This window comes from Ornithorhynchus anatinus, chromosome 5, assembly GCF_004115215.2.
Source record: "Ornithorhynchus anatinus isolate Pmale09 chromosome 5, mOrnAna1.pri.v4, whole genome shotgun sequence".
In the NCBI taxonomy this organism is placed as follows: Eukaryota; Metazoa; Chordata; class Mammalia; order Monotremata; family Ornithorhynchidae; genus Ornithorhynchus; species Ornithorhynchus anatinus.
Window position 1 is genome coordinate 38607083 of NC_041732.1, and position 21709 is coordinate 38628791.

General features: G+C 42.4%; 1 protein-coding gene across 1 annotated transcript in view; it reads left to right on the top strand.

Moving 5' to 3' along the window:
• The window catches only part of ADAM9 (ADAM metallopeptidase domain 9), a 64433-nt gene that overhangs the window by 17188 nt on the left and 25536 nt on the right, over positions 1-21709 (top strand). Inside the window, exons 2-8 of the mRNA XM_029065077.2 lie at positions 4451-4548; positions 8025-8089; positions 9647-9725; positions 11600-11676; positions 11966-12176; positions 16693-16758; positions 20949-21020. Coding sequence (XP_028920910.1) covers positions 4451-4548; positions 8025-8089; positions 9647-9725; positions 11600-11676; positions 11966-12176; positions 16693-16758; positions 20949-21020 — 668 coding nt within the window. The remainder of the gene's footprint in view (positions 1-4450; positions 4549-8024; positions 8090-9646; positions 9726-11599; positions 11677-11965; positions 12177-16692; positions 16759-20948; positions 21021-21709) is intronic.

A 21709-nucleotide genomic window follows, 5' to 3' on the forward strand; every position in this document is an offset into this window, starting at 1 on the left:
TCTGTAATTTATTTTCATGTCCATCTGCCCATCTAGACTGTAAGCTTCTTGTGGGCAGGGATCGGGTCTACCCACTCTATTGTACTGTCCCAAGCACCTAGTACAGTGCTCTGCACTCAGTAAGCGTTCGACAAATACCATTGGTTGACTGAGCCTCGTCTTTCAATGTAAGTGACTTCTGTCGTCCCCAGGAGGGATGTCAGGAGGACACGACTGTCCCAGTCAGAATCAAGGTGACCTGAACACAGTAAGTGCTTCAAGGCAGATACGTGCCTGGAGAAGTTCCTAAAATTTCATTCATGGCCACAACTTTTCCCTTAACTTAGTTCTTAGGGGGGGGGAAGGCAGAAAAGTGAGAATGCAGGGCCTGGAAGGAATAGGCAGTGTGGTCAAGCAGAGGGAGCATGTAACTGGGACTCAAGAGACCTGGGTTCAGGTCCTTCCTCCACCACTTGCCCGCTGGGTGACCTGAGGCAAATCACATAACACCTGTGCTCAGTTTCCTCATCTCTTCAAATGAGGATTAAGTACCTGGTCATCCTCCCCCTTAGACTGTGAGCCCTGTGTGGGATAGCAACTGGGTCTAATCTGATTATCTTGTACTGCGCTAATGCGTAGGACAGCATTGACATATAGTAAGCACTTAATGCATGCTGTCATTATCATTATATTTAGTAAGTTAACGAAAGTGAGTTCCATTCAGACATTTAAGTAAGAAATCTATTCCAGGCCATAAAGGGCCTCGCCTTTCAGTAGAGTTTATGCAGTGTCTGCATTTGGGGCCCCAATCCAGCTTTGCAGCCAACTTGCTGCAGCAGCACTTTGACCAAAAAAAACAACAAAAACAACAAAAACGGTTTCAGGAGTTGGCATTTTTCCCCCAGCATTAGTCCATTGCCCATTTTTCCTATTACGGGAACAGTGATCTAGTCCTTGACACTTAGAGCTGAAAAAGGATTTTCCAGAAAGGTATTTCTTAACTCTTCCTGCCTTTTGTATCACTTCTGGCCCTAGAGTTACTTTTATGAGGGTATTTGGCATTAAAAATAAAGAAAGTATGACAGCATTCCCCCAGCTTGCTGAAGTTGGCCTGTTAATGGTGAGTGTAGAAAATAAGCTGACTGATTTACAGAGAAGCCAGAAGTATTTTCTTGTACTGTTGAAAGGGTAAGACTTTTGTTAAAAGAAGGGCATTCTCCTTTAGCAGAATAAAAATAATTTTGCTTCCTGGATTGCTGCAGGACAATGGATACCCACACAAGGCTAAGCCCTGGAGGCTTCCTTCATGTTCTCTACTTCCATTTCTTGACCCATGTTAAGTAGCATTTGACTTGTTGCTCTCTATTGAAATCTTTGTTGGAACAGAATCCAGGCACACTCCCTTATGTACATACCTCTTCCCCTCAGGTTTCATTGCTAATTCCTTTTGGATGAGTTCATTCATTCCACTACCTCAGTCCTGCAAAACCCTGAACTGAATTCTTTGAGGGTAACTTAGTGAGCTGAGCACAGAATGAGCATTGTTTTTTATCTATTTATGACTCTGTCTGTGGCCTGGCAGCTTCTTAATGTTTTACTTCAGCCTTTCAATAAAGTCAGTCAGTCAATCAGTTGTATTTACTGAGCGCTTACTTTGTGCAGAGCACCGTAGTAAGCTCTTGGGAGAGTATAGTATAACACTATAGCAGTCACATTCCCTGCCCACAATGAACTTGCACTCTAGAGGGAGAGATACACTGTAAGCTCTAAGTAAGGGCAGATTTGCAGTAGGTTTGTAAACATGTTAAGCTTTGTTAAGCATCTAAAACAGTGCATTGGAAGGAATTAGGATCAATAATAATAATGGTACTTGTTAAGCGCTTACTATGTGCCAGGCACTGTTCTAAGTGGTGGAATTTTTTGAGTAACACTGTGTGTAGAACACCGTACTAAACATTTTGGAGAGTACAGTAGAAATGGTAGACATGATTCCTGCCTATCAAGGAGCTTCCAGTCTAGAGGGGGAGAGACAGAAATAAATTACAGGTAGGGAAAATGGCAGGGTACATGGATATGAACATAAGTGGAGTGGGGCTAGGCCTGGGGTATCAGGTGCTTAAAGGGTACAGATCCAAGTGCCTAGGTGACATAGAAAGGAGAGCGATTAAGGGAAATGAGGACTAAATCAGGGAAGGCCTGTTGGAGGAGATGTGATTTTTATGACGACTTTGAAGGTGGGGAGAGTTGTGGTCTGCCAGATATGAAGGGGTGGGGTGGGGGTGGGGGACGGTGTTTCCAGGCCAGAGGGAGGACATGAGCAAGGTGTTGGAGGCAAGATAGATGGGATTGAGAGTAGAGGAGCAAAGTGTGCTGGCTGGCTTGTAGTAGGAGATCAGTTAGGGAAGGTAGGAAAGGGAGAATTGACCCAAGTGCCTTAAAAGTGAAAAAAAGGAGTTTCTTTTTGATATGTAGGTGGATGCACCCCCACTGGAGGTTTTTGAGGAGTGGGGAGACATGGGCTGAATGTGTTCAGTTTTGTTTTTTTAGGAAAATGATCTGGGCAGCAGAGTGACATATAGGCTGGAGAGGGGAGAGTCAGGAGGCAGAGAGGCCAGCAGGGAGGCTGATGCAGTAGTCAAGGTAGGATAGGATAAATGCTTGGATTAGTGTGGTGGCAGTTTGAATGAATAGAAAAGGGTGGGTTCAGGAGATGACGTATTGAATAGGTAAATAATGGCAAGGTTAGAGACTTGTGAGATGGGAGGACAGGGTATGTGTCGGAGGATGAGTAGTTCTGTTTTGTACATGTTTAGTTTGATGTGTTGGTGGGACATCCAGTTAGATGTTTTACAGACAGGAGGAGGAAATGTGAGACTGCAGAGAAGGAGAGAGGTCAGGGCTGGAGAGGTAGATTTGGAAATCGTTCATGTGGAGTGGTAGTTGAAGCTGTGGGAACGAATGAGTTCAACATTGTAGAGGTAGATGGAGAGTAGAAGGGGACCAGAGCTGAGCCTTGAGGAACACTCAAAGTTAGAACGTGGGAGATAGAGAAGGATTCTCTCTCGCAAATGCTCTGTATCGAACTCTGCAAGCAGTGAAGCGCTCAGTAGATATGATTGGTTGACCCAGCAAAAGAGACTGAGAAAGAGCGCTCAGAAATATAGGAGGAGAACCAGGAGAGGAAAGTGCCAGCAAAGCCAAGGTTAGGTAGTGTTTCAGTGAGCTGGGCCCTCCTCCATTTTGAGACTTCTGAGTGCTCTCCAGGATATTTTTGGTAACCTCCCAGAGAGAAGAAAGTTCCTTCTGTCCCCACCCTATTTTGATTCTGGAGAGATGACAGATGGCAGTGGCTCTGTGTACTTGCACCCACTATGCTGTTTTCCAGTGCCTTGGCTGAGTTGTTAGAGGGGAGCGTACCGGTCAGTAGTGGTCACATTGATGGTAAAACAGTGGCAACAAGTGCCAGCAACCCTCTCTCAGGGAGTGGCCCAAATGACCCCGTGCCCTCTTGTACAAGGGCACACATTGTCACATAATTTGCATGTGCTGAGATTTTGCCAACTTTGTCATTTCTCCCCATAGGCAGGAGCGGGGAGGGGAGAGGAAAGGAATCGAGCTCTAGGTAAATGTGTGGCTCTGTTGCAAGCACATTTAAACAGTATACATCAGATTGGATCAGTGTCTTAAATAAAATACAAACCACATGGAAGAGTCTGATAAGAGTTGTTTAGGGTTACAGAATTTGATTTTTTTAAAAATTAAGATTTGTCAATTCTGATATTTCATTACCACATTATAATTATAATTGCAATTATAATCATGATAATTATAATCATGGTGTTTATTAGTTATTTACTCTGGGGTAAGGATGGGGTAGATTCCAGGCTATGAGATTGGACTCAATCCATGTCCCACACAGGGCTTATAATCTGTTTTATCTCCATTTTAAAGATGAGGAGAATGAGGCACAAAGAGGTTAAATGACTTGCCCAACATCACATGTTAGATCAGTAGACTTGGAATGTAAACCTGGGTCGCCTGTCTTCCAGTTCTGTGACTTTTATCCCTAATTGCTTCCTTTTGGGAAATTGGGTGGCACTTGAGGGAATCCTTCCATATAACGGATGAGTTTATGTAATTAGAGTGGTAGTTGTAATAATAGTATTGAGCATTTGTTATGTGCAGAGCTATGTACTAAGCACTGGAAGAAAATGCACAGGTGGGAATTAAATGCAGTCACTACCCGTCATGGGATTCCCAGTCTAGAAAGTTGTCCAAAGTGGCTGATTTCTCCTAGGACCAATATGTTTAGTTGAATTGCATCCCTTCAATACTATGTCCATCTTTAATATACTCAGTTTATTCTTCTACCAAATATTATTTCTGAAACTTGGTACTCTGAGCTTTTGAAGGATCCTCGCTTGGTTTTTCCTTTTGCATCTATTTTAATCCGAAAGCATTTTTTCTACAGGTTTTCAGCAGACCTCACTTCTGTCTTCCTATGAAATTATAACTCCATGGAGGTTAACAAGAGAACGAAGAGAAGCACCCAGGCTTCACTCAACAAAGGTAATTTTTATTTTTAGATAAATCCACAGTAGTTTTCAACTTGCCTCTATAAATAGTAACGGACTTAATTGCAGTTTTTCCCTCTGATCAGTGCCAATGCTTGTCAACCTGGCAAGGGCCTTGTAGATTCATTTATTCTTTTAATTTTTGCCACTTTTCAGCAGGTTTGGCCATTTTGGGACACCACAAAACAAATTCATATCTGTTCTCCCAGATTAATTAGATGTTTGTCATCATGCAGGCTGTTGGTCATAGAGATCAGTTGCCCTTGCCTGTTGAGTTGCAGCATCAGTGGTTCTGTGAGTTTTCTGCGATAAAGTTGGCCTCACTCTGTTCCAAACAGTCAACATATAATGCCAATGAAACTCCTCTACGACGAGATCACAAAATTCAGAAAAATTCTTGTTACACTGAGGATATACTTTAAATATTACACAAATAGGGTAATAATATAGGGCATATATTCATGATTCTTTGGAATCACAACAGTAGGATAACGTAAAACTGGGATAATATGTATTTGGCACATACTAAGGATTTTTAGAGTGCAATTTAGAGAGTTGCCCTGTTGTGGTGCATTTGGGAACAGGAAAAGCCTATATGACTAAAGGAATTGAAGCTATATTTTATAATTTTTCTCTCATATTTTTCCTCTTTGAAGACAAATGCTCCCCTTTTACAGTGTTTTTGAAGTGCTTACTATGTGTCAAGTGCACTGGGGTAAATACAAGCTCATCAGTTTAGACACAGTCCCTGCCCCTCATGGAGCTCACAGTCTTAGTCCCCACTTTACAGATGAGGTAGTTAAGGTACAGGGAAGTTAAGCAACCTGCTCAAAGTCACACAGCAGACAAGTTGCAGAACTGGGATTAAAACACAAATCTTTCTAACTCCCAGGCCTGGGCTCAGTCCATTAGGCCGTGCTGCTTACCTTTTGGTAGTGTGTGCATTTGCCTCCTGCCAGGTTACAAAAAACAAATAAGTAGGCCGTCTCCATAATAAGATTGGAAACGGAACTGTTCTTGTCATCTCTGTTGATGTAGAATTGACTATTTGATGGATACCTTTATTCCTCTTGTGATGATAGTCTTGTACACTTGACCCATTAGTTTAACTATGGAATTTATTAAAGCACCTGGAAATTTATTAAAGCACTTGCAAAAGCACTGGGGTAGATACAAGATCATCAAAACGGACACATTCTGGTGATATCATGATTTCTACGTGTATACTCTATCTCCAGCCAGAACAATTGGTGGCATTGAAGAGGAGTAGAATTTAAATTGCATGCAGTAACTGGGAACATCTGATCAGCCAAGTGATACTTCCTACCTAAGGAAATCTTTTCTATTAATAAGAGAGTAACTGAAATGCAAAGGCACTTTTCAAAGAATTATGGCAGTCTCTTTAATTGTACAAAAATATGATCTAGGTATCTTAACATAATGTCAAGCTCTTTGTCGTGCATGGTAAAATAGTTATTTTATAATCCATCAGTGGTATTTATTAAGTGCTTAATGTGTACAGAGCATTGTACTTTATGAAATACATAGGAATGAGAGAGCAGTAAATAATAGTTTAGCATGTTAACTCTGACTATCCTAGGTTTCAGTGCCAGAAGGACTGGAACAAACGGCTGGAGAAACCCAAGTATCATCTAATATGGAGAACTCTTTCTGCAGTTGTTTACTTAGCAACTCATTTGAAAAAATTAAAAAAAATCTCTTTTGGGAGCCTGAGCATGGGTGTCAGCTTTTCATTTTGCTCCTGGGGGTGAGCCCAGGGAGAGGCATGGGGGAAGAGAGCATCAAGCGAGCTGGTCATTGGGCTTGGGGCTTTGAAGAGACACAAGGAAAAGAGAGGAGAGGAAGGGAGGAAAAGATGAGAAGAGACTGGGGTTTGGGGTGTGGGGTGGGGTCAAGGAAGCAGAGAAGCAGTGTGGCTTAGTGGATAGAGCATGGGCCTGGGAGTCAGCAAAAACTGGGTTCAAATCCCTACTCCACCACATGTTAGCTGTGTGAACTTGGGCAAGTCACTTCACTTCTCAGGGTGTCAGCTACCTCATTTGTAAAATGGGGATTAAGACTGAGAACCCCTTGTGAGACAAAGACTGTGTCAGACCTGATTAGCTTGTATCTGCCCCAGAGGAAGAAGGAAAGAATCTTCACCCTTGATGTTACCTCCTCCTTTTTTGTCACTATCAGTCAATCAATCATCTGGGGCTGGGAACAAGAGGTCTCTGGCCCTAGGAGAAGACCCTTGCATGAGCAATGTGGTTCCACTGATGTGGGCGTGGGCAGCAGATTCTAGCCTGAAAGCTATACAGGAACCTTGCAGCACTGGGACTTGCATGCCACTACAGTGGCTCTGGACCTCTGACCCCAGGTCCCGCCCCCTGAAGGTCCCCCAGGTTGCCTGGGTGAATTGACCAAGTGGAGGAAGAGCCCAGTCCTGGTGATCAAGAATGACAGAATATAAGCGGTGACAGCTTCTTCCTCTTGCTCTTCCGCCTTTTCTTTTTTTTTTCTTCTGGCTGGCACGGGGCTAGTTGTGGAGCTAGGAGCCCGACTCCACAGCTGCTCCCTTTCAGGCTCCAAGGCTCAGGTCAGGCCAGCTGTGGCTGTCCACACTGCCCAAAAAACTATGGGGGCTGCCAGACTCACAGGGGATGATGGCCACTCTTTCCCTCACCCTCCTTGAAGTTGGCATCCATGAGCCTTAGTTCCAGATGTTCTGCATTCTAAGGCCTTTGCTTGGTCTGCTCTGCTAAATTTGATAAAATGAGTTTTTATAATATCCACTTGGTTTAAATAGAGTTTTGGAAAAAAAAACAAAAACTGCAGCAGTTGATTCATATATCAGCTTTTATTTATGCACCTAACCCTGTCTGGACCCTTTTGGAAGCTTGGAGAATGTTCTTGATGTACCTGTCATTTAGCAGGTGGCCTTGGCAGAATTTCAGAAGCTGTCAAATATTCAATGAAATGGTTCAATAAAAAATTGGCTTTTTAAAAAAGGTATTTGTTAAGCACTTACCATGTGCCAGACACTGTTCTAAATACTGGGGTAGTTACAAGGTAATCAGGTTGGACACAGTCCATGTCCCACATGGGGCTCACACTCAGAGCTCCCATTTTACAGCTGAGGTTACTGAAGAACAGAGAAGTGAAGTGACTTGCCAAGGTCACCCAGCAGACAAGTGGCAAAACCTGGATTAAAACCTAGGTCCTTCTGATTTCCAGACCTATGTTCTATTCACTAGGCCACGATGCTTCCTATTGGCTGTATTTATGTATTTATACTGCCAGTTGCAAAAATTTGCTGTATAGTAAACTTAGAATGAAGCTTTGTAGTTGTGTGGCTGATATGGTGAAATCTGGATGTTAATGAATTGCAGAGTTGTGAATTTTAGGTGAACTTTGAGTGTTTTTGCAGAATGACTAGATCATTAATTCTAAGTTCGTTTCATTGCTCAGGACAAGGTGTCTTATGTCATTCAGAAAGAAGGAAGGAAGCACGTTATTCACTTGGAAAGGAATAAGTAAGTGACTTTCCTTTGGACTTTTGTTAAACTCTGAATCAAGTAGATTCTTATCAAGTTTTACTTGAGTAAATTGGTAGGTAGATTTGTAACAGGAATAGTAAGAGTGACAGTATTATAAGGAAAGTAACTAGTTATTTGTTTCTACTGATGGTAGAATGAGAGAAGAGCTCCAGTAAAAAAGATAAAAAAGAAAATTTTGTTGGCAACCTTGTAAATAAGTACAAAAACTTTATTAGTCCTCACAGTTGGATTTTTTAACAACCTTTGCTCAACAGTGGAGACACACAAGTAAGAAAATGAATACATTCAAAATTGTTTTATGTTCATCTGATATAGATACTTCCTTGTCCAAGTGTGCATATTTCCAAGGATGCTTTAAAAATATCTAGGCACTGAAGGTAGTTGTTGAGTCATTTTTGTGGAAATAATTAATTTGTGTATTCAAATATTATATTTGGAGCCTCCCCAGAAGGAATCCCATCTCAAGCAAGGGGAAATAGAAAGTCTAACTAACTAGAAGATAATTTACCATGAGTCTTAAGTGCATCCTGCTCCATGTCTTCTCCTCTCTGGAGTTTGGTCAAGAAGCACATCAGCCTCCAAAAGAAATATAGGCACGAGAGAGAAACAGAGAGAGAGCTAGTGATGTAATGAACATCATGTTGTGTATATAGGGGCTTAAATAATAGATTCATGTGGTCTAATCATAGATCCTCTTTGGATCACTTTGTGATGACCTTTGCATTCTCCCAAACTTGGTTGTCCCCTGAGTGGCTTCACGCCTTCTGCCTTCCCTTGAGCCAATTTTGGCCCTATTGAATGTGTAAGCTCCTCAATGCTCCCACCATCTTTTTTATAATGGATCTGGGGCTGCCCTGTCCTTGCTTCCATTTGCTGGCTGCAGGGAGAGTAGAGGATTCTGACCCCAAACCTGAACTCATTTGGAAGTAGTTTTCATTTCTTCCTTTCTGTCCCCACTGTTGGACACCCACGATAAAAAGGAACAGTTGAAGTTCTTTTTTACATGTGCTTTCTATGAAATGTTAAACTGCTCAAGAAAGTGATGAATTTTGACTTGATGTGCTTTGACACAATCAACATTTTGTGAGCCTAAGAAAGAAACAGTATCAAAGATTCACCCCCCGTCTCTATGTCCAGTCATTCTTGCTAATTTTTATGATCTGTTTAACTTGAACAAATTAAAAAGTTAATGATTCTTATCTGTTGAAATGTTACCCACTTCTTCATTTTCAGGTACACTCAGGTCTCCTGAATCATAGGGCTATGGCCCAGATAAGCCACATATTAAGGAAAACATGGAATATAAGCACACCTTTACAAGCCCTGTGCAAAACCATTTCTTCCATTCTCATATTGCATTTTAACCTGGTAGATTGTTGTTAGAAGAATGATCCCTAATTCTACAACAGTATTCTATACAAAACATATATAAGAATCGTGTAATGGGAAAAGTAAGTTTAAAATATTTGTCATGTATTCTCTTAGTCTAATTTAAGTAAAATGATCCAAATGTGCATTTTTTTCATCTTTTAGAGAACTATTGCCCAAAGATTTTGTAGTTTATACCTACAACAAGGAGGGGACTCTGCTCTCTGACTATCCTGTTGTGCAGGTAATTTTTTTTTCTTTTCTGTTCCAGGAGAGGACTTTAAACAAAAAGAAATTAATAGTAAAATATTAGAAACTCAGTGATTCATTTTTCAACAGATACAGAAAATATTAAACTGCATTTCAGGTGACTTGAGAATAGAATCTGTTTTTAGTTCTCAGAAGTTTTTCATTTCCCTGGGAAATTTTTTGCTGGTCAGTTTAAAGATCGTTGGATTGAATTTCATTTAAAGATTATGATAACTTTCAAAACCAATCTACTTCCTCCTAACCATTTAAAATGCCTTCAGCACTTGTTTGCTCTTATGTATCGATGCTTGCTGCAATAATTCTGTTGCTTCTTGAAAACAACCAACTTCCCTAAAGAGGTGTGGTCCTATTGTTCCCGGGAACAGTTGGACTCTGGAGGACTGAGCCAGCCAGGAGGATTTCCATTAATTCCCGAATGTTGAATTTGGCTGGTTGTGATGCTTAGCTGTAATACAAACAATTCTGTTGCTTGTCCAAGGAGAGCGTTTTATTATTGTCCTTTTGGGCAGTGAAACTTTGCATTTTCTTAGAAGAGCAAGTTTTACAAGAAAAAAATTGATATTTTGCATCATATCGAGGATGTGTGTGTGTGTGTGTGTGTGTGTGTGTGTGTGTGTGTGTGTGTGTGTTATGGGTTTTGTTGTTTTTCCACCTCTCCCCTCTCCTCATTTCTCCCCACAACACTTGGATGTATTTCTAAAGTTGGTTGTGAGCTTTGCATCTTATTTCAGTATAAAGAAGGACCAATTAAGTAGAACAGATAGCTCTTCTTTAGTTAGCCACTTGTAAAAAATGATTGGGGGGTGCGGAGGAGGGAGCAAAGGTTGTCATAAGGCTAAAATGCAGATCAGGAAAGTAAAGATATTAACATATGGGACCAGAAGTGCTGAATTTTCTGGAAATCACATGATGCACATGGAATACAGTCCTAAATTAGATGGCTTCGATGAAGTAATCATCTCTTAGGAATGCATCTCTTAGGACCTTAAGTTAGATTTGCCCCAGAAAGTCATCTGGATGAATCAGGCAAAAAAAAAATACACTTTGCCTTACTTGTCCACATAGTTCAGACCTAAGTAAATTTGTTTTCCCTATTTTGAGTTGAATCACACTTCTGTGTAGGAAGTAAGTACCTTTTTACTTGCTACTCCACATTTGGCTCCCAGGTTGGTTTTAACAGAAATCGTGTTAGGTGGAGCAAGGTGAAACAGAAATGAAAGCTCTCCAAATGTCAAGATATGGTTTTATGAATGTTGTTTGAGCTAGTATATTTTAGACCCCGTCATTTAGAAGATAGACTGGCAGAATGATTGCTCTAAAATGAATTTTTGGGGAACTTATATTTTGTTTCAGGAAAGTGAAGTTTGAATGGGCAGTGCTGCTTCCCCTTATTGTTTTTTTAAACCTGAGCAGAGCAGGGGGAGAATGGAGCGAATGGGATGCAGCTGAGAAAAGGACACAGCCCTGTCTCTTTCTGGTTGCATCGATTCTGCATCCAGTCCCCCTGCAGCTGCGGGAGAAAAGGGTGCAGGTAGGGGGAGAGCTCCTGGGCCTGAGGGTCCTGTGACGCTTGGTCACTCCAGCCATAACACTGTTTTATATGCTTCTCGGCTACATCCTTTATGGCACTTTGCCTAGTCATTTGTGTTCCTGTAGGACACAAGGAAAAAAATACTGTTCAAGGATGCTTGTGTATGTCAGTACCATAATCTACTTATTAGTAATATAAATAGTAAAAAAGCTTCAGGAAGACAAGCCTCTTCCGGTAATTGTTTGCACAGTAAATTTTATAGTGTCTGTTTATAGTTGGATTAGACACAGAAGTAATGCCCTTTTCTTATCACCTAGGATCATTGTCATTATCGAGGCTATGTGGAGGGGGTCCCTAATTCAGCTGTGGCTCTCAGCACATGCTCTGGACTCAGGTATTGAAATTTCCTCCTGAATTTTTTGCTAATCAAATGGACTCTCCAAAATGTGTTGGAGTTTCACTCCATTCTTTGCAAGATGATTTCAAGTGTACATATGCATTTACCTCAGGGCCTTTCCCATTCCATGTACTTCACTTGCTGATGCTAGCTGGATACCAGTATTTGAAGATGCTAAAAGAAATTACTCCTAGATGTGATAATTGTCATTAAATAGTGCCCTTCAGAGTGTGAATTTTAAAATTTAAATTTTAATGTTTACATCTCATATTTGTTTCAACTTCAGGGGATTGTTGCACTTCGAGAATACCAGCTATGGGATTGAACCCTTAGAATCCTCTTCAGGTTTGGAACATCTCCTTTATCCTTTGGAGAGTGTTCACAATGAATCTGTAATGTGTGGTGTAACTAATAAGGATCCAGAAAAAGAAAGCACGGAGAACAAAAAGGAGAAGGAACTGCAGAAAGAGCCTCCTAGTATGACCCAGCTGCTACGTGTAAGGAGAAATTGTTCTTTTTTCCAGTCTGCAGTCTAGAACCTTGCTTATTATTCAGTTCATGATTTAGAAATGACTTATCAGACTTCTTTGAGCTTGGCAAACAAACTTAAATTTTAAATTCATGTAATTGTCAAGGTGTGTTTTGCTGCAGTCACATCCTTTTGCAGTATTTGCACAACATAAGTTGCACTTTTTCATGTACAAATCAATATGTAGAGTGGAAGAATGGTGGAAGTTGGAATGGTGATGCTATACTTTGGAGGCATCCACCCCCTCTACCTACACATCCAATCCCATCCCTTCACCCTGTATCAAAACTCTTACCCCCTCCCTATTCACCTCCTTCAACTGTTCTCTCTCCAATGGCTTCTTTCCCACTCCTTTCAAACATGTCCATGCATCCCCATGTCTCCCCTATGCTGAAAAAACCCCTCTCCCTTGACTCCCTCCAGTTATCATCCAGTTATCTGTCTTACCATTCCTTTCCATACTCCTTGAATGAGTTGTCTACAGCTCTTATCTCAAGTTCCTTTCCTCCAGTTCTCTCTTTGACCCCCTCCAATCTGGCTTCCACCTCCTTCACTCCACAGAAACCACTTTCTCAAACGTCACCAATGATCTCCTCCTCACCACATCCAGCAGCCTCTACTCTATCCTAATCCTCTTCGACCTTTCAGCTGCCTTTGACACTGTCCACCACTCCCTTCTCCTGGAAACATTATCCAAACTTGGCTTCACTAGCACCATCCACTCCTGGTTCCCCTCCAGTCTCTCTGGCCACTCATTCTCAGTCTCTTTCACAGGCTCCTCCTTGTCTCTCATCCCATAACTGTAAGTGTCCTTCAAGGTTCAGTTCTGGGTTCCCTTCTTTTCTTCATCTACATCCACTCCCTTGGAAAGTTATTCTCACCCATGACCTCAACTAACACCTCTATGCAGATTCTCAAATCTACATCCGTAGTCTTGATCTGCCTCCCTCTCTGCAGTCTCACATTTCCTCCTGCCTTCAAGACATCACTACTTGGATGTTCTGCCATCACCTCAAACATAACCTATCTAAAACAAAACTCCTTATCTTCCCACACAAACTCTTCACTTCCCTTAACTTTCCCATCACTGCGGGTGGCAGATCTGCAGATGGCAGATCCTTCCTGCCTCACAAGCCCATAACCTTGGTGTTATCCTTGACTCCTCTCTCTCATTCAACGCACATATTCAATTCAGCACTAAATCCTCTCTGTTTGACATGCAAAACATCACTAAAATCTACCCTTTCCTCTCCATCCAAACTGCTACCACATTAATCCAAGCAATTATCCTATCCCGCCTTGATTACTGTATCAGCCTTCTTGCTGGCATCCCAGCCTCCTGTCTCTTCCCCTCTTCAGTCCATACTTCACTCTACTGCACAGATCGATTTCTACCAAAACTTTCAGGATGTTTCCCCACTCCTCAAGAACCTCCAGCGGTTGTCCATCCACCCTTGCATCAAACAGAAACTCCTTGTCATTGGCTTTAAAGCACTCAGTCACTTGCCGCCTCCTACCACACCTCACTACTCTCCTACTACAACCCTGCCTGCTCACTTTGCTCCTCTAACGCTAACCTCACTGTACCTTGATCTCATCTATCTTGCTGTCCATCTCTTGCCCATGTCCTGCCTTTGGCTTGCAATGCCCTTTTTCTTTATATACGACAGACAATTACGCTCCCCTCCTTCAAAGCTTTATTGAAGGCACACCTCATCCCAGAAGCCCTCCCTGGCTAAGCCCTCTTTTCTTTTTCTTCCACTCTCTTCTGCATTGCCCTGACTTGCTCCCTTTATTCATAACCCCCTCAGTGTCACAGCACTTATTTACACATCTGCAATTAATCTCTTTATATTAATGTCTGTCTCCCCCTCTAGACTGTAAGATCATTGTGATCAGGGAATGTGTCTGTTATATTGTACTCTCCCAAGCTCTGCACACAGTAAGCACTCAATAAATACGATTGACTGAGGCAGTGCAACTTGCCAAAGCCCTCCTCCCTACTCCACCAGCCCTATTTTCAGAGCCAGTGAATTTTAGGCTGCCCAACTAATGAGAATGCTAGCGGAAGCACTGCATGGACCAAACTTCCAGGTCCTACTGGTCCAGCATACCATGGTATTGGCTCAGTTAAGCAGCATTTGTGCACTGACCTGGCTAGAAGTGAGAATAGCTGAAGCCAGCAGTGACCCAGTAGTCATTTTCTGGGGTCATGTGACAGTCCAGCAGGAGAGTCCCATTCATTCATAAGAGAAAAAGGCCCAGAAATTTCTAAGTAGGGAAACAACTCACTCCTCAGGACCCCTCCCGGGGGATTTTGGGATGTCATTGTATCACCTGAACACAGTGGGAGAACAGCTAACTACAGGGGAGGATTTGGGCAAGGGGGAAGGGGCTAGGAAAGTGGGAGGAAACTCCAGAGCCACAAGAAGAGGAGACCTGCAAAGTGTCTGAAGGGTTCCACACACAGAGAAGCAGCATGGCCTAGTGGATAGAGCCTGGTCCTAGGAGTCAGAAGATTGTGGGTTCTAATACTGTCATCACTTATTTGCTCTGTGACTTTGGATGAGTCATTTTACCTCTCTGTGAATCAGTTACCTAATCTGTAAAGTGGGGATTGAGACTGAGAGGTCCATGTGGGACAGGGACTGTATCCAACCCAATTTGCTTGTACCCACCCAGTGCTTAGTACAGTGCCTGGCATATAGTAAGCACTTAACAAATGCCATAATAATTATGATTATTATTGGAAAAAGGGCATGGGAAGTTGGCATTCACCAGGAAGGCTGAAGGTCAGCAGGATGAACTACCAGGAAAGATTACAGAAGAGCTGCTAAGGGATTATACCAGTGTGTTCTGAGGGGTGGTACTCCTAGAGTCAAGTTACGAACAAGTTCTCCGATTAAACAGTCAATCAGGGTTGTTTATTGTGTGCTTACTCATCATCATCATAAATGGTTTTATGTGCCGAGCACTGTATTAAGTGTTTGGGAGAGTACTCTACAGTAGTGTTGACAGATACGAACCCTGCTGCATCCACTGTGCCATGTTGCCCAGAAAATCCTAGCATAGTGGATGTGAGTGTAAGATTATTCTTAGGGTTCTGATGAACCCAAGAGATTCTCAGGGGGCCAAAAAATACTGCCAATTTGATTTGTTCAGATTATCTCCTGTAATGAGGTTTGCCTGTAATTGGAAACTAGGGATAAAGCTTTCTTACATGGCCTAGTGGATTGAGTATGGGCCTGAGAGTCAGAAGGATGTGGATTCTAATCCTGACACTTCCACCTGTCTGCTGTGGGACCTTGGGCAAGTCATTGAACTTATTTGTGCCTCAATTACTTCATCTGTAAAATGGGAATTAATACTGTGAGCCCCACATGGAACATGGACTGCATCCAACCTGATTAGCCTGTATCTACCCCAGCCCTTAGTTTAGTGCCTGGCACATAGTAAGTGCTTAAGAAATACATGAGAGGAGCTCCTTAGTGGGCATGCTAGGTTGAGACAACTTGAGACCAGGTGGACTTCTAGGCAGAGATGGCCTGCTTTGGAGTCCCTAGGAGTTTTGGTCCAGAAGATTTCTGGGAGACAGGGCCCAATCTAGAAGTGCCTCACTGGTGCTAGTTCTTCCTGAATAACTAGTTGCCCTTCATCTTCGAAGTAACATTCCTCTTGAATCTTCTCTGGCTCATCTTAATTTTCACTCTGAATTTATTATTATTATTATTATTAGTAATAGTAATAATAATAAAAAAGAATTCTGGTATTTGTTAAGCACCTACTGTGTGCCAGGTACTGTACTAAGTGCTGGGGTGGATATAAGCAAATTGGATTGGACACAATCCATGTCCCACACAGGACCCACAGTCCTAATCCTCAAATTAGAAATGAAGCAACTGAGGCACATAGAAATTCAGTGACTTGCCCAAGGCCACAAAGCAGTCACAGCTAAGTGGTGGAGCCGGGATTAGAATGAATGACCTTCTTACTCCCAGATGGTCAGTTTTGGCAGTAGCTAATGGTTGCTTTCCAAAGTGTGGGTGTTGATCTGTGGACAGATGGCACCTGAATTCCCATCTCTTGTTCATCTAATGTAGGGCTCCTTTTGTGGTTATGCAAGCTAGAGTGGCATTCTTCTCATAAAATAGCCTGAAGTGGGATTTACATTCATATCTTTGTTTTCATGTTTTCTTGGGGATTTTTGTGATTTAGACAATCAACAACCCAATTATGTGGGAACCACACACACGTCTTTAACTTGAGCTAGAACATTTTTGGGGCTTGTCAACTAAGATTTGTAGAAACAACATTTTTTTCTTGGGTTTTTGATTATTTTATGGTTTGGATATGTCAAGAAAGATGGTAATTTAGGAGTGTTCTTAGCAGACATGAAGTTAAGCGAGTTTTAGTGTGAGCTCATATGCTTAAGCCTGTGACCTTTTGAGCTTCTCTGATTTTTATGGTGTTTGTTCCTCTGACAGAAAAGAAGAGCTATCCTTCCCCAGACCAGATATGTGGAACTGTTTTTAGTCGTGGACAGAGAAAGGGTAAGGTTCTGATGTGTGTGTCACACTTCCCTTGGGAATGGACCAGAGGGAAGCAACTCCATGTGGGGAAAATCTTATACTTTCTGTTTTAAAATGTTTGCCTTTTCACAAAAATCAGTTACAAATCTGAATAGTCTTCCTACTGCCAACTTAATTAGTTACTTCTGTGTGACTAGCTGTCTACTTTTTCAGTTATACCTCTCTAGTATTGATTCCCAACTCAGACTTCCCCCCGCCTCATAGAGTGTCACACATACTTGACTCTGCCTGTGGGGACCCCAAATCTTTGTATCCCAGTAGCTGCAGGGACAACCATGAATTGTGCCCTGTGATCCTACCACCATCCAAGGAAGCATATCACATTTGGATAATAACAAATACCATAATTATTGTTATCCAGAAGTGAGATGGTTCCCTCTTATGGGCTTTGGGCTGGGTAGTTATCTCCCCTTCCATTATCCTCACTTTTCAAATGTCGTTGAGTTGTTTCCAACCCATAGCCACTCCATGGACACACCCTCTTCAGAACGTCCCATCTTCTGTCATAAAGTTGTTCTGGTATGTGTATCCATAGAGTTTTCTTGGTGAAGATATGGAAGTGGTTTACTATGGCATTCTTCGGCCCAGTAAAACCTTGGGTCTCTGCCATTGTCTTTGCTCAACGTTGTGGTCACTGAATCATCTCCTTTTACTCTTTTCCATTCTGATGCTGCCCAGCATAGGTGAATCAACTTTGTCTGATGCTTCGGCTTAGACCTTTCCATTATGGGTAGCCCTATATGGCATAGCTCTAAGCTTCTTCAGGGTATGCAAACTCTCCTGCCACAATAAGGCGTCGATTCATGGGACTCAGTTTGGGCCAGGCACCAGGATTTCTGCTTATGTGAGACTTCAGCTCCTCATTCTCTTGTTCCACCTCTTGTAACTCTTCTTCACTGGTCATTTATTGGCTCTTGAGTAGTGACCAAACTATCAATAATTTCAGGGGCTATGGCGATCTGGTGGAAATCCTGCTTTATTGTATTCAGAAGCCTTGGTATCCTGAACCCACCTTGCTGCTGCTGTCTCAGAGGGAAGGCAGTGAGGCTATTTTTTAGCTACAGAACTCTCAAGCAGAAACCTGGAGCTTGGGCCTGGAGGAACTGCGCTCCTTGCCCCAAACCAACCAGAGCTGTGGGTCGGGAGGAGCAGCTCCCCGCCTCCTTTCCTCAGCCGTTCTGATCCTGAAGAAATAACCCCCCATTGGACTCTGGGTCTGAAGGAGCAGAGTGCCGACCCCCTGTCTCCTCCCCTGCCCAGCCCACACAGCCACAACTTCATTTCAATTTTCAGTCACAGGGTTAGGGCAAGGTGAGTGCAGCGGTCCAGGACACTCTGAGCCAGTCACCACACTCAAGCTCAGAAAATTGATCAATTTCAACTCAATTTTAGATTTCAGTATTATAGTAATCGATTGTTTAAAATACAGATTATCTCCTGATCTAGAAGGCAGTTTTCCTTGCCATGGCATTTTGGAGGGAAATGTACCAGAGAGGCATGGAGTATCTGCCTCTCCTTCAAGAGGACCTCTCAGCTGCTGTTCAGAAGGGGATGCTTTCCTCATAACTTTTCTCCAAAGTTACCTCAAGTCTCATTGCGTGGCTCAATGGAAAGAGCCCGGGCTTGGGAGTCAGAGTTCATGTGTTCGAATCTCAGCTCTGCCACTTGTTAGCTGTGTGACTGTGGGCAAGTCACTTAACTTCTCTGTGCCTCAGTTCCCTCATCTGTAAAATGGGGATCAACTGTGAGTCTCATGTGGGACAACCTGATTACCCTGTATCTACCCCAGCGCTTAGAACAGTGCTCTGCATATAGTAAGTGCTTAACAAATACCAACATTATTATTGCTCCCAGGTCTGATGACCTTCCCTAATGCCTTATTCACCAGAACATAAGTATGGGTTGAGAAGAGAGATGGACAGCTGCTGGAAGGCCAAAGGCAGTGATGTAGATGACTTTGATTGACCATAACCACAGGCTGGTGGGAAAAGTGGTGAGAGATTATCTTGCCAGAGACTTAACAAAATGGCTGATTTGTGTGGCAAGGGCTGCTGATCCAGGTCTAAGTTGTTGGTCCTCAATGTTCTTTTCCCATGTACACAAAAGTGGCCAAAGAGCCTGCTATAGGTTGCAGTCCCATTTAAGTAGATTACCCTTGCAGTGGTGGTGATTTTAGCTTTCATTTTTTGAGGTTTTTTTTAAAAATAGTATTTGTTAAGCACTTACTCTGTGTCATTCACTGTTCTAGGTGCTGGGGTAGATAGAGGTTAATCAGGTTGGACACAGTCTTGGGGCTCATGGGCTCATGGGCTCACAGTCTAAGAGGGAGGGAGAACAGGTATTAAACCCCTATTTTATGGATGCAGAAACTGAGGCACTGAGAAGTAATTTGCCCAAGTTCAAAAAGCAGACAAGTGGCAGAGCCAGGCTTGGAACCCAGTTCCTCTGAGTTTCAGGCCTGGGCTCTGTCCCCTAGGCCCCGCTGCTCTTCAGCAGCATTGTTTGGAGGATACAGAACTTGAAACTTAGTTTAACTCACACTCAGAAATCTAGTGTTATTCAATTTTATGAATTATAGACTGTAACTTTAAAGGGCAAAAGAAAAAACTAAAGAGAAGATGAGCAGTTGTGACCTATATCCAAAATAATGGGTTAATATGTTATGGAGAATGTTTTTTGACTAATCACAGAATAGAGGTTTAAGATGTTCCTTAAATTGTTTGTCAGTGGAATTTCCTGTGCTTCCCAGAATTAAGAGAAACAGGAACTGGACAAGCAATTAGTTACCAAGTCTGACATCCTTGCAGAGAGAAGCAGATATGAATAGGCATTGCTGTTGCCATCACCACTGCAAGCATCAGTGAGCCCCATGCGGGATAGGGACTGTGTCCAACCTAATCAATGTGTATCTACTCCAGTGCTTAGGACAGTGTTTGACACTAGTAAATGCTTAACAAATACCACTAAAAAAAATCATCACAGCTGTTACAGCCAGAAACTGGATGTGGGATGAAGGGCACGGTTTCTTCTTCTGCTGTTCGGCTCGTTGGACTCCTGGTGGAGATTAAAACTCCGGGAAGCCCCCGCAGGATGTAGAGCAGCATGAACTGCAGTCACCGTGACTGCCAGTCAGTTATCTTCCCAGATGATGGAAGAGAGTTAGTGCTGTGTCCTGTCTGCCTGAACACATACAGCCTAGCTGTTGAGGCGGATTGAGGGAGGCAGCAACCAGCTCTGTTGATAATGAGAGTTTGTCGACCTTAGTCTTGAGGAGTCCGGCATCAGAGAACACCATGGTAGAGTTATCTTGGCAGTCCCCTCTCCTGGCAGTCCCCTCTCCTGGCAGTCCCCTCTTTGGAATTTCCTTGGGAAGATTACAAATAGCCTTCTGGTTTGATTCAGTTTCCGGTAGCCTAATCACAAATGTAACCAAGGCATAGAACTACTGATAAGGGATATTTCTCCTTGTTCCTCTCTCTTTGTATGACTTATTCAAAGTCAAAGATAAACAAAATTCCTTCAACTGACCTCACACCAATCCAAGTTTTCCATTTACAGTTATAAACTTTCTATATCATATACTCTGCAAGTCATTGCTTAGCTTAAAACATATAGAAGATCTAGCCCAACAACAGTATTGTTCTTCTACTGAGTGCAGCTCTGCTAATTGAGGCTCCTGAGAAGCAGTATGGCCTAATGGAAAGAGCAAGGGCCTGGGGAGTCAGGGAACATGGGTTCTAATCTTGGCTCCGTCACTTGCCTGCTGTGTGACCTTGGGCAAGTCACTTAACTTCTCTGGGCCTCAGTTTCCTTATCTGTAAAATGCTGATTCAGTACTTGCTCTCTCTACCCCTTACACTGGGTGCCCTATGTGGGGTTGGAACTGTGTTCCACCTGATTATCTTGTATCTACCCCAGTTTTTATTACAAGTATTGGCACATGTTGGTTAACAAATATCACTATTATCACTAAATCAAGCTACCTCTACCAATACCCTTCCCCCATTCTCTGAAGCAGAGAATGCTTTCCCCTCATTGCTTTCATCTCTACTCACCCTGATCATAATAAAAAGAAAATAAAAATCCACCCTGCAGATAAAATATTTTGGTCATTTTATGTTAATGATCTTTATTTTTCTTCTTTTTTGCAGTATGACATTATGGGGAGGAATCAGACTGCTGTGAGGGAAGAGATGGTTCACTTAGCAAACTACCTGGATAGCGTAAGTTATGATCAATTTTAAAACTAGACTTCATTTACCCTGTGGCACCATGGCCTCAGAATTCAGTTAATCGATTTCAGTGTAAATCAATTAAAGCAGGAGATTAACTGAAGTCTGGCTGCCAGAGAGAAAATTGAACTGATTCCTAGAATTGCCTGCTTTAACTTTAGAGAAGCAGCATAGTGAAGTGGATAGAGCATGGGCCTTGGAGACAGAAGGTCATGGATTCTAATTCCAGTCCCGCCACTTGGCTGCTGTGTGACCTTGGGCAAGTCACCTCACTTCTCTGTGCCTCAGTTACTTCATCTGTAAAATGGGAATTGAGACTGTGAGCCCCCTTGGGACAGGGACTGTATCCAATACAGGTTGCTTGTATCGACCCCAATGCTTAGTACAGTGCCTGGCACATAGTAAGTGCTTAACAAATACCATTATTATTATTGCCTTGATAAATACCACAATTATTATTAAATATTATTATAGCCTTTTTCAAGTTTATAGGAAGTAAAGGAGTAAAAGAAATTATTAGTGAAATCTTGGAGAAGAGTGAAGTGATAGAAAAATGCTGTATATTGCTCCTTCCATTTTCAGAAAGGACAGTCTTGTTCTAGAAGGATTTTAGGATTCTTAATAAGAGATGTGTATCTATATTTAAAGTAGCTGTTCTCAGTAAAGTCTTTTTGTGTTGT